This window comes from Delphinus delphis, chromosome 1, assembly GCF_949987515.2.
Source record: "Delphinus delphis chromosome 1, mDelDel1.2, whole genome shotgun sequence".
In the NCBI taxonomy this organism is placed as follows: domain Eukaryota; kingdom Metazoa; phylum Chordata; class Mammalia; order Artiodactyla; family Delphinidae; genus Delphinus; species Delphinus delphis.
This window is the reverse complement of record NC_082683.1, coordinates 128,341,496-128,353,986: the sequence shown is the minus strand read 5'-3', so window position 1 is coordinate 128,353,986 and position 12,491 is coordinate 128,341,496. Positions and strand designations below refer to the sequence as shown.

At 41.4% G+C, this 12,491-nt stretch overlaps 1 protein-coding gene across 2 annotated transcripts; it reads right to left on the bottom strand.

Moving 5' to 3' along the window:
- Nucleotides 1-1,171: 1,171 nt before the first annotated feature.
- On the bottom strand, nucleotides 1,172-7,988 carry FASLG (Fas ligand). Of its 2 annotated transcripts, XM_060009559.1 has the most exons (4): nucleotides 7,698-7,988; nucleotides 7,076-7,121; nucleotides 2,787-2,843; nucleotides 1,172-1,566 (listed from the first exon to the last, which is right to left on the bottom strand). In XM_060009559.1, the coding sequence occupies exons 1-4, from the start codon at nucleotides 7,986-7,988 to the stop codon at nucleotides 1,172-1,174; spliced, it is 789 nt and encodes a 262-aa protein (XP_059865542.1). The 2 variants fall into 2 exon arrangements, with proteins under 2 accessions (XP_059865542.1, XP_059865551.1); XM_060009568.1 differs by lacking the exons at nucleotides 1,172-1,566; nucleotides 7,076-7,121 and having other exon boundaries at nucleotides 2,808-2,843.
- Nucleotides 7,989-12,491: the final 4,503 nt, after the last annotated feature.

Genomic DNA, 12,491 nt, shown 5'->3' with positions numbered 1-12,491 from the left:
TAATGAATGAGGAGGCCATGGAAGAAAGAAATAATAAGGAAAAACTCCAGATCTTAGTGATTTCCAAAAAGGACACTCATAATGTTTATCTGTATTTTAACATAGTTTTTGTTACATGTATTCTGTTCATTAAAAATGCACAAAATAGGGCTTCCCTGGTGGCGCAGTGGTTGAGAGTCCGCCTGCCAATGCAGGGGACACGGGTTCATGTCCCGGTCCGGGAAGATCCCACATGCCGCAGAGCGGCTGGGCCCGTGAGCCATGGCTGCTGAGCCTGCACGTCCGGAGCCTGTGCTCCGCAACAGGAGAGGCCACAACAATGAGAGGCCTGCGTACTGCAAAAAGAAAAAAAAAACCCACAAAATATATATAAATATTAGTTATATTATGGGGAAACAGCTTTAATAACTGACAATCAAGGAGTTTTGAGGACTATTAGAGTTGGTTGCCCAAAAAGCATTCAAAATCTACCACCAAATGCAGCCCATATTTTCCTAACATGTCCTTCCCAATCTCCACGTTCTCTCTACTTACGTAACTCTTCTAGTCACACGCGCACGCACACACACACACACACCCCTACAATTGCACTGGAAGTATACATGCTGTATAGGGAATGGACTGAGTCCTCAAAAGATCTCCCTTGCTTCTCTGTTAGCATCACCTGATGGCTCAGGCTATGCATTTACAAGTAAAGATGCTGCCAGTGGGACACTGGCCTTTTAGTCTCTTTAGCTTATCATGTAAGCCTAGTCCTCTTTTCCCACCCCTTATACATTCATGTTGCATCCATATACATGAAAGACAGCCTCCCCTGAGGTAGACAGTAGACCCACCCCAAGAGGTGAGTTAAAACGTGCCATTTTCAGTGTACCAAAGTGTGCTAGGCCACCTAAGATGAGTGTAGAACACCCTGGTAGCTGCTTTTCCCTGTCTCTGCAGCTTCACATGGCAGCCCAGAGTTTCGTGTTCATGTCCTCCTCCTGTCTGGCTCGTGGACCTTAGGTGAGATGAGGAGCTGTAGAACTGCTGGACCCTGTGGTCTCAAGATCCTCTTGGTTCATGTCTTCTCTCTTGACCTCAAGTGGACTTAAGAAGACCCTCATTCAAGACAACATTCTCAGTGCCTATAACAAGAAACCATAATGGAGAGAATCCCAAAGTGCTTTTCTTAGAGCTTATATAAGCCAAAAAATGTCTTAGATTCCTCAAAATTGACCAGAGAGGGCTCAGATACATTGACATATAAATGGTCAGCATTGGTGAGATTGAACACAGCCCCCAGGTAGCTGCTGCGGGCCCACATCTGGCCAGTAGTGCAGTAGTCCATCATCTTCCCCTCCATGAGCACCAGGTCCTGGGGGTACCTAAAATTCCTCGTGTAAACCTTGTGGTTCAGGGGCTGCTGGTTGCAGGACTGACCCCGGAAGTACACTTTGGAATACACAAAATACAGCCCAGTTTCATTGATCACAAGGCTGCCCTTCTTATACTTCACCCCAGAGACCAGGGCAATTCCATAAGTGTCTTCCCATTCCAGAGGGATGGATCTTGAGTTGGGCTTGCCTGAAACCAAACCAGAGAGGAGCTTTCAGCCAGGAATGCTCATGTATCAACAAACCAAGCTTCCAAGGCAAAATTGCGGACCATGCCTTGAGCAAATGCTTTTTACCCCAAATGACATAGCCCATATTGAGCCAGGTGACGGATCAGGCCTGACCTGTTACTGAATTTCTTCACACCTTTATCAAATTGACGTCTTCAATTTTATCATCCACACAACTGGGACAATAGCATATACCCCTAATCAACTGCAGTGAGAAATGATTGGGATGATTTTAGCTCTCTGGAACAAAGGTTCAGAACTAGTACCAAAACTACTAGGGTTTGAGGTCCCTTCATGAGGTGAAAAATCAAATCCAAGGAACTTTGAAGTTCTAAAGTTGGGAAGGACCTTAGGGATCATCTAGTCCAATCTTTACCTGCACTAAGGATTCTTCAGTGTGGGCGAAAATCCCCTTTCATTTGTATCCCCACAGCATTATGTACATTCTTAAGCAGAGAATGCTGGAATTATTGCTTGTGCACATGTCTTTCCCTGTTAGCTTGTAAGCTCCTTGAAGGCAGGAGCCGTGTGTGGTTCATCTCCATGTCCCCCAGGCTTGGCACACAGCATGTGTTCCAAGAAATGTCTGTTTATCTAAATTGGATCATTTTACAGTCTCTGCTGAAATAATTTCAGGGACAGCAGCATACCACTTTCCATGATACTTATCCACTTTTCAGATATCTGTGGACTTTACACTGGGAATGCCCATACCACCTTGCTATCAAATCATTTCACTCCACTACACGACCACTAGTGCCAGGACTGGGCCTCGCCTCTCCTTTTTCTACTCATGGAGAAAGCAGAGTAAAGCTCTTACAGAAAACCAGGGAAACACGTACTAAAATAATTCATCATTCCCCATCTCCCCAGCTCTCACCGCTTGGATCTGTGCCCCAAATTCCCTAAGGGTCATTGGAGTGAGTGAAAAGAGTGAGCTCCTTATGGGCAAGGATCAGGTCATAAGCAGCTCCATTTCTCCAGTTTAGAACAGGGCCTTGCCCAGAGTAGGGGCTCAATGTGTGTGTGAGGTTGACCTGACTAGAAAGATGTAACTCCTCTTGGGTTTCAAATACTGTCACTGGAAAGTATCAACTACTGCAGAGCACAGTCGTGGAGACCAACCAGCTCTTCTGCTTTCTGCCAAAGGCTTTCCCAAGCCCATCTTCCAGATACAGACCTGTTAAATGAGCTGCCTTTCTCAGCTCCGTTTTCTCAGAGGATGGATTGGGGTGACCTGTTTCATAGAGAGATGAAAGATATACGTAAAAAATGACATAACAACTATTCTTTCTGTGGGACTCTAAGCAGAGCATTTAAATAAAAGAAGTTTTATAAGCATAAATGGCAACAGTCTAACATAGCCAACTCATTCAGGTCCAAATTGTAGGAATTACAACAGCCTGTATTTCAGAAACAGAGAGGTAAAAAGGAACTAAATTAAAATAGACACATGCATAAATTATAATGCTACAATAAAATAATAGAAAGCTTAGTTTATAAAGATGTGCCATATAAGCTATTGCATTTATAATTGGCCACAACTCTTTGAGGTAGAGATTACTGTCCCATCTTATAGACGGCAAAACGAGCTTAAAAGTTGGGTGACTTGTATACGTATAACTGAATCACTTTGCTGTACACCTGAAACTAACACAACGTTGTTAATCAACTATACTCCAATATAAAATAAAAAGTTATTTCCTGATAAAAAAAATAACAAGTTGGGTGACTTATCCAAGAAGACCTGTTTACTCAGTGTCAGAGTGGGACTGACACTCAGGTCTCCTGAGTCCAGATCCAAGGCTCTTTCCTCTCTGGCTCAGCTGCCCTTAGGACTCTGCAGGACGAAGCCTGAAGACTGCTGATCTCCAGGCCACTAGGTCTTCCCCAATGGCATTCTACAATCTGCCCCAAATAAATTATCCTAAGATCTCAAACACCTTGAATGCTCCTCATTGAACGTGTAATTATGTACAAGTGTCCCCAACCATGTGATCTCTGCCTATCTGTCCAGCCTTATCTTGCTTACTCACCCACGCTAGACATAGCTGTACAACAGTTCTGAACACACCCAGCTTCCCTGCCTCTGTGCCTTTGCCCATGCTGTTCCTTCTGCCTGGGATGCCCTCCCAAACAGATCTCTGTGCTAAATTCCTATCAACCCTGCACATACCATCTAAAATACCTCTTTTCTTGCAAAACATTCCCAAGCCTTTCTAATCAAATATGCTTGTTTCCGCCTTTGAAACCTAGAAGCACTCTGTCGTCACCTCTCTTGTCAGTTTTGACTCCCCTTTTTCTGTGGTAACTGTATAATTCATCTTACTCCCCAAATAAATGGCAAATTCCTTACTATATGTTTAATCCACCAGAGTAATTAGCTCGGTTTCTACCCCAAGGCATGTGATCAGTACATGTTTGCTAAATTAAATGGAAAGATTTAAAATACACAACAGTTCTCAAAATAGGTACTAGTTCTCTGACTTTAGATATTTCAGTGGAATAGCTCTACCACTTAACTAATGAATTTAGCTAAGATGTTCAAGAAAGTTTCATAGAAAGGCACTCATCCACATCAGGCTCTTCATGATTAGCCTGTAAAACTCTATATGGCCTGAGAGTGCTCCAATCAGCTGAGGATATGATGTAAGCAATTATTACCTCTGTAGCCACCCAAGACCACCCACCATGAATGAGGTGAGGTGTTAGTGAACAGGAAAGGCAAAACTGAGTCTCTTCTATATTCCTACACCACAAACCATCTGTGCAGCTAATCTGGCATTCAGCCATGAACTGACAGGAAATGGAACAGAGAATCACATGTGGTATATCCCTCGCAGTGTTATTCTCATAGAAGGTACTCAATAAAAATATCTGCTGGATAAATGATGGAATAAATAAAGGAGAAATATATCCTATATTTTGGTGATGACTGTAGCCTGCTCCAGGGTCTCTGCACATGCCATTCTCAGTGCTGGAATGATGTTCCCAGCCTCCTACCCACCCATACACATACACACATCCACATTAATAACACCTCCTTAGAGGGGACTTTGCAGACCACTCAATCTTAGGTCACACTTAGTACAACTTAAAAGTTTGTTGTCTGTTTGCTTGCTTTTGTTTATCTTCTCTATCATGCTAAGAGCTCCATGAGGGCAAGCCACTTGTCTCTCATTCTGTCATCACCCACTACCCAACACCCAGCCTGGCACACAGGAAATACTCCAAGAACATTTGTGAATGAATAAAAGATTTAATGAGTTAACTGTGGAAAAATGAAAGTGAACCAAATAAGAAAGTTTAAATAACCTACAATAGAACCTTCCAGAGAAAAATCACAGTTAACCTGTTGGAGTATAAATCCTTCTAGATGTTTACTAAGGATATAAAAATATGCATATGTCAATATTAAACTAAACACACTGCTTTATAACTTGTCTTTTATCCAACAATATAGAATGCACAATCTCTATGGCATTAAATGTCCTTCTAACATATAGCTTTTAGTTGCTGCGTATTATGATCTCATCTGAATACACTGTCATGTATTTAACTAATTTCCTATTAAGAAGCATTTAACTTTCTTCTGACTGGTTTATTATAAATAGCCTTATAAGGAAGTGATGAACATCCTTATTATAAATTTTCAGGCACATTTTGATTATTTTCTTAAATAATAAAGCCTTAGTGATGAGATCACAAGGTAAATTAACAGTTTTAATCCTGTGATATTTTTTTCCCAACTACTCTTTAGAAAGGTGTAGCAATTTACATGCCCACTGACTCTCAACTGTTGAAGCAGACCCTTTTCTCTCACATTTTTGCCAACCTGGGGTTTTGTGTTTTTTTTTAAACTTCACTAATTTGATGGATAAACCTGGGTATCCCCCTTTTTAAATTTGCATCTCTTAGCTCATTAGTAAAGTTGCTAATTTGATTTCTGTGTGATAATTCACCAATTTCTGGTCCATCTGGGTTGATCTAGGAAAGATACTTGATACTTGTTTAGTGGGACAAGTGGACCTGACTTATCTGTTCACTTGACTTTTAATTACTAAAATGACTCCAGAAAGTGGGTGAAAGATGAGTAATTAGGTACCCATTTTGCCAGCCACGTTCCACTGATTTTCAAATCTATCTTATTTTAGAAATCCTCCAGAGGCTTTATTTTTCTAACAAATGTTTTTACTCTGCTTGGGTACATCTGGAATTTCTAACTCTTTAGGGGCTCAGACCCAGAACTGGAAACCAGAGGATCCTAAGGATGGCTCCTACAAGAGCCTACCTGCTAGGGCAATAGGGTGACTTGGGTCTCTCAGGCATATCCTAAGAAACTGGAACAGCCTCCCCTTACTGGGTAGCCAGTGCTGTCTTCTGTTTTCTTCCCAATTTCTAAGGATGAGATTTAACTATTGTCTTTGCAGAGGCATCTTGCTTGTCATCTTTATTCTCATTCCATGGCCATCAGAAAAAGACAGGAGTTTCCCTGTGTCATGAGGCACCAGAGCATGTACTGGGAAGCACTATAAGTGACAAGGCATTAGAAGCCTATGTTCCTTCACACCAGTAGTGTTGGGCACATCACCTAATCTATCTGGTGTTTTGTTTCTCTTCTGAAAAATGAGATGACTGGACCAGATGTTCTCTAAGCTCCCTTCCAACTCTTACCAAATCTAAAGTTCAGTGACTCTTAGTTTAATGAGTTGCAGTATTCTAAATCTATCTGTCCACAGTTTCCAAAACTATGTCCTGAAACTTTAGAAGGTCAACGTTCAACATTTTCATCTTCTTCCTGTCCTGGATCTCATACACAGGTTTTTCCTTTATTATCGAAGGTAGCTCACGATTGCCTCTGTGAATGAAGTGGGACTACCCTTTGAATAATGGCAAAAGTCTTCCTCCAAGCTTTCCAGTGGCTGCAAAAGAACCATCCTAATGGGGATGATTGGTTGCCCACTTTTTAAAAGCTTAAATATATCCTATGGAAAAATTTTAAATAAGGTCTGACTCTTAACTAATCTCTTATAGAGATTAAATAGGAGAGCACGGGTCTTTCCCAGCAGCAGCTTTCTCTGCCTTTACCTCCCCTTCTCTCCCGAGAAGTTATAGCCACAGCCCTGTGCATGGGAACCAGGAGGCCTGAGGAAGCGGACAGGCCTGGAGCCAACTGCTAAGGGGCAAAGGTCCAGGGTTTTATATGTGTGTTGCTTTTTCCAAATTCAAGCAGAAATTATTTTTACTTTTGTGTGATACTCAGCTACACTAATTTTGAACAATTAAACTCACTTCATATTTTAGGGCAGCTCAAAGAACCAAAATGACCAGAGATTCAGAATTGGTTAGGATTCCTCTTTCATAGTATACGTATGCCCAGGAATGAGATGGAATTCAAGGCATTCCCCCAACATGGTTCAGCGCTAAGGACTGTCTTTCTAACTCATGTACACGCATGAAAGGACTCACCTATTTGCTTCTCCAAAGACGATTCTGTATGCCTTTGGCTGGTGGACTGGTGAAACAAAAAGAGAAAAGGTATATAATAAATATGAAGTTCTTTAAGCAAAGGAGGCAGAATTGTCAAATAAACTAAGCACTGGAAAGGGAATCTAAACACCTTAGAACCTCTGCTAACTCAGACTCCAGCCAAGTTGTGCCTCTCCATGCCTCAGTTTTGTGATTTGGAATAGTTCCAATATTTTTAAGTATTTTCAAGGAAATTTAGTTTGTCCATTTGAACAAATTCACTTGTAAGCAAGATTCCAAGTTCCTTTTCTTTCTTGAATCACTGAGTATAAGGTAGGTAGCAGCCAACTGAGAAAAGAAGAACTCTAGTTACCAGTCGTAATTTGGCTCTGATCCTTCCCAACATAGATAATATTCCTTCCACTCATTTGAGCCCCCATTTCTCTGCATATAGAACAGATGGCTAGAGCGATTCATTTCTGAGACAGGAAAAAAGGATTGTGAAGTACTTTGCAAGCAAGACTGTGGTCCATATAGATCACTGTCACCTTCCTCCCTCCACTACAGCAGGGCTGTCTCACACCCATGCCTTCGGGGCACAGCAATCCACAGGGCAGCTTACCTCTCTGAGTTCGGCCAGTTCCTTCTGCAGGTGGAAGAGCTGAAATAGTCCCAGTCCCAATCCAACCAGGGCCACCAGAACCATGAAAAACATCACAAGGAGACACAGGCCTGTGTTGTGGCCCCTCCTCTTCTTCAGAGGTGGTGGTAGTGGCGGTGGCCTCCTTTGCCCGGGCCTTCCTGGCGCAGAGGACGGACAGGGGAAGACTGACCCTGGAGAAGCCCAGGGAGAGCTGGCACTGCTGTCCACCCAGAAAATCTGGGGGTACGGGTAATTCAAGGGCTGCTGCATGGCAGCCAGTGCCTCGGGCCAGCCCCCAGCCAAGGGTTTTTCTCCTTCTCAATCCTGGGGAGTCCCGGGTGTCAAGGACAGGACTCCTGTTTCTGACTGCTCGAGAGAAAGAAGCCGGCTCTCTCTTTATAGAGTTCCCAGAACCCAGGGAAACACCTCTCTTTTGTTCTTTCTTTCCCCCTTTCTGCTTCTCAAAGAGACACCCACTTGCTTTGCATCTGAAGCTGAGAAGCCTCAAGAAGCTCAGAGCAAACCCGGGGCAGTTTCCGCCCACAATCTACTGATAAAAGCTTTCAAAACCCCAATTGCTGCTGCCTTGCTGCCTGAGAGGCTGGTAGGGCGGGCTCGTCTCCTCAGGCCCTGCGAGAGCAGGTAGCAGCAGCACAGCCCTGTTGACTTTGGCCATTGCCCGGCTATGGGGAGAGTGGCCAGTGGGGCTCACTCAGGCACTGAGGGGCGAGAGCACGGAGTCGTGGCCAGAGAAGCCGCTTCTATGTCTCACCTTTTGCAGGAGGGAATCGTCCCCCTGCTGCCAGCCCTTCCCCACACCCAAATACTATTCACCCCGACATAGCAAAGCAACATAATTCACAGGTTACAAACCTGCTCCACCCACTTTGTAGAGGTCAGATCAGAGGTTACAAACCCATCACCCATATGCCTCACGGAGCCCACAGACCTGCTTTGCTTATGCCTCACAAGTGTTCTTTCTACTGATTGTCCCCTTTAAAAATGTGAGTATTCCATATATTTTTAAATTTATATTATCTTTATATTATGTTTTGAACCGCTAGACTATTGGACCGTCTGGAGACCCTCTCTGCACAACCAACCAGCTGGGCAGCAGCTGCTCTTGGGGATGGGACACAGATGTTCCAGGCTGCCCAGCCTGCACACCCTCCACTATATTTCTCACGCACCTCACTGTGTGCAACGGGTTTCCTGGTCCCTGTAGGCCTTTCTGTTTGCCATATCTGTTATGGTTGTCAGATGGCGCCCAGTTAAATTTGGATCTCAAATAATAACTAGTTTTTAGGATAAGTACGTCTTAAACATTGCATGGAATATAGTAAAAATTACTCCATTTTTATCTGAAGTTCAAATTTAACTGGTTATCCTAATTTTTTTTTTTTAACTAAAGATGGGACTCTACCTAAACTTATTTCACATTTTCTCTGGCTTCAAATACCATTTACAGTAATTTTCAAGTGCTCAGCTCCACATAAATCATATAAACCTCTCATAAATCCCTATTTTCCATTTTATTAAAGGGTTCTGCCTTTGAAGTTTCATCAGTTGTTATATCATGTTTTGGCATTTCTATGACTATCATTCTGGCTCTCCACCTGAACCAAACCAACACCAAACTTATTTCCCTGCCCCATTCTGCCCACCCCCGTTCCCAATACAACCCGTTTCACCTGAGGTCACTCTTTATGGTGACAAATTCCACTCCACCTCTTCCCCTCCTCCAGCATTGCACTAGTCACGCAGGACTGTCGATTTTACCTGAGCCGTGTTTGTCACATGAGCACGCTCCCTCCCTACTGTCATTGCCTGAGGTCAGACTTTTATTATCTCACCTGAAATATTGCAGTGATACTCTAACTGGTTTCCAGGCCACCAGCCTTTCCCAAGCCCAAGTCACCCTGTATAATGCTGCAAGAATGATGTTTTTAAAAACATATTCAGTTATCTCACTTCCTTGCCTAAAACCTTCTGTCAGAAAGTTTGATTCTGGGAGTGGTCCAAATGCCTTAGTGTGACACACAAGGCAGTCTGTTGAAATCAGACTCCAACATCTGTCACTATCCCCTCTCCAGGCACTTCTGCCCACATCCTAGTCTCCATGCATGAAACAGGGAGACAGATGAAATCAGAATGACTGCACAATGTTCTCACTCTCTTTTACAGATGGGCAGAGGTTACGTGTTTTAGAACTCACATACGGCTTTCTTCATAGTCGTGAAAAATGATGTTTATAATTAATAATCAGAAAATATAATTTTAAGAATTCCACCATATGTACAACCAAAAGCACAACCCTTAAAGTATCCTGAAATAACTCTTAATAACAACTGAATAGAATCATATTTTTTAAACTATAAAAATTTTCCTAAAAATGACAAATATTCAGATAAATGGAAAAAATACACCATATCCTGGATGAGGAGGATAGAAGGAAAGTGTCACATGATGGTTAGGGTGTGTGCTTCTGGAGTTAAACTGCCTGGGTTCAAATCCCAGTTCTTCCATTTATTAGCTGTGTGAACTGGACAGGTCACTTTCCCTCCTCTGTGCCACAGTTTTCTCATCTATAAAAATGTGCATGATCACAATGGTACCTATTTCATAGGGCATTATGAAAATTAAACGAGTCAAAACATTTGATACACTTAAAATAGTCCTCAACATCAAAGTAAGCACTCAAAAAATGTTGCTGTTCTTGCTGTTGTAAATACAGTGTATCTTCCCACAAATGATTCATCTAGACTTCATGTAATTTACCTTCTTTCACTAAGGATAAAAGAAGGTAGAGGGGGTGGAGATGGGGGAGAGATGTTGCAGGGAAAAGTACAAGTCAATGTCTGACATCAGTATCTGAGTGGTTGAGTCCCTTGACACCATGACGATCTTACCCTATGTCCTCATCTCTACTTGGTATTATCCACTTTTCTAATTTTTACCAAGTGCTAATATTTTTTCTGATTTCTTGTGAGGTTGAACATCTTGTCATATTTTTGTTATACAAATGTTTTCCCTTTTGTGTATATTTCCTGTTTTGTACACCATGCCCATTTTTCAATTGGGTTTCTTATCTCTTTGTGTTTATTCACAGGATTTCCTTGTACTTTATATTCTAGATATTAATCTATTGTTACTTTTAGACATTGAAAATATGTCACACCATCGCAGATTTTAACCTATCTGGAGTTCATCTTTGTTTGTGGTATAAAAGAGTTCATCTTTGTTTTTCTCCATGTATGAACCAGTTTTCCCAACACAATCTATATTTTCCCCAACTGAATTACAGTGGTATATTTATCATATATGAAGTTTATACATGTAGTCGGGTCTTTTTCTGGGTTCGTATCTCTGTTTCATTGATTTATTTCTCTATTCCAGTACTAGGGTCACACAGTTTTCACAATTATGGCTTTCTAAAATGTCTTGAGAGCTAGAATGGTAAAATTTTCCCTCTTTGATCTTCTTTTTCAAAATTGACATAACTATTTGAGTATATTTAATCTCTCCTATATGTATTAGGAAAAGAAAAACTATCATGGTCTTAAAATGTTCTACTGGACTATTAACAGTAATTGCACTAATTTAGGGGAAGTGTTTTCTTTACAATGTTTTTGCCCTATCCACAGTTTTCCATGTGTTCTTTATGACTTTTAAAATTTTTCTTCAGGATGGTCTTATCCATTCTTTCTTAGATTAATTGCTTGATACTTTGTAATTTTGTTGTGATTATAAATGTTGTAATTTTCTGTGGCATTTTTAGATTCTGCGGTAAGCAACCTCTAAGATGACCCCAGTGAACCCCCCCCCCCACCTCCTGGTATTCATGCCCTTTCATAATTCCCTCCTCTTGAGTGTGGGCTGGACCTACTGACTCACTTCTAACTAATAGAATACAGTAGAAGTGTTGGGATAGCACTTCCCAGATTAAGTTATAAAAAGACTGCAGCTTCTGCATTGCAGATGGCTGCCTTCTCATTGTATCCTCACATGGTGGAAAGAGAGAGGAAGCAAGCTCTCTCCTGGCTCTTATAAGGGTAATAATCCCATTCATGAGGGCCCCACCTTCATGACATCACCTAATCCTAGTTATTTTCAAAAAGCCCCACTTCCTAATACCATCACATTGGGACACAGAATTTTAAGTTATGAATTTGGGAGGGACACAAACATTCAGTTCCATAACACCCACCTAAACCAACCTTGAATTCCTGACGACAGGAATTTTAAGATAAATATTTTTTATTTTAAGCCATTACGTTTTGGGGTCATTTGTTATGCAGCAATAGATAACTATTACAGATGACTATAACTGGTTTAAATAAATGTTCTTCACTTTGTAACAAATAATCTTGAATCTTACAAACTTGTGGAACTCTCTTTTTATTTCTGATAGTGTGTCTATTGATTTCTGGGGTTTTTTCTATATAGATATACATTATCAGTGGACAAAATGAGAAGTTTTAATCTTCCCTTCCAATCCTTATGCCTCATTCTTTTACTTTTGTTTTTGTGTTGTCTCAAACCTCAAGAAGAACTATATAAAACAGTAACTGTGATTGTGGGTATCTATGTCTTGTCCCTAATCACAAAGAGACTGCACCTAAAGTTTCTCACAGTAAGTATGATGTTTTCCTAAGGATTTTGCTTTTTATATATCACTTTGGTCAATAAAAGTTTCCTATTGTATCATCAGCATCTCATCAGCACACAGATAAAACACAAATTAGGATAGCTTGAGAAGGACTTAATAAAAAG

Excerpts from the sequence above, each read along its gene's own strand:
- FASLG (XM_060009559.1), bottom strand. The coding sequence starts at position 7,988 with ATGCAGCAGCCCTTGAATTACCCGTACCCCCAGATTTTCTGGGTGGAC. Across the intron at positions 2,844-7,075 it reads GTCTTTGGAGAAGCAAATAG|GTCACCCCAATCCATCCTCT; the intron begins GTGAGTCCTTTC and ends TCTATGAAACAG. Across the intron at positions 1,567-2,786 it reads AAAGGCAGCTCATTTAACAG|GCAAGCCCAACTCAAGATCC; the intron begins GTCTGTATCTGG and ends GTTTGGTTTCAG.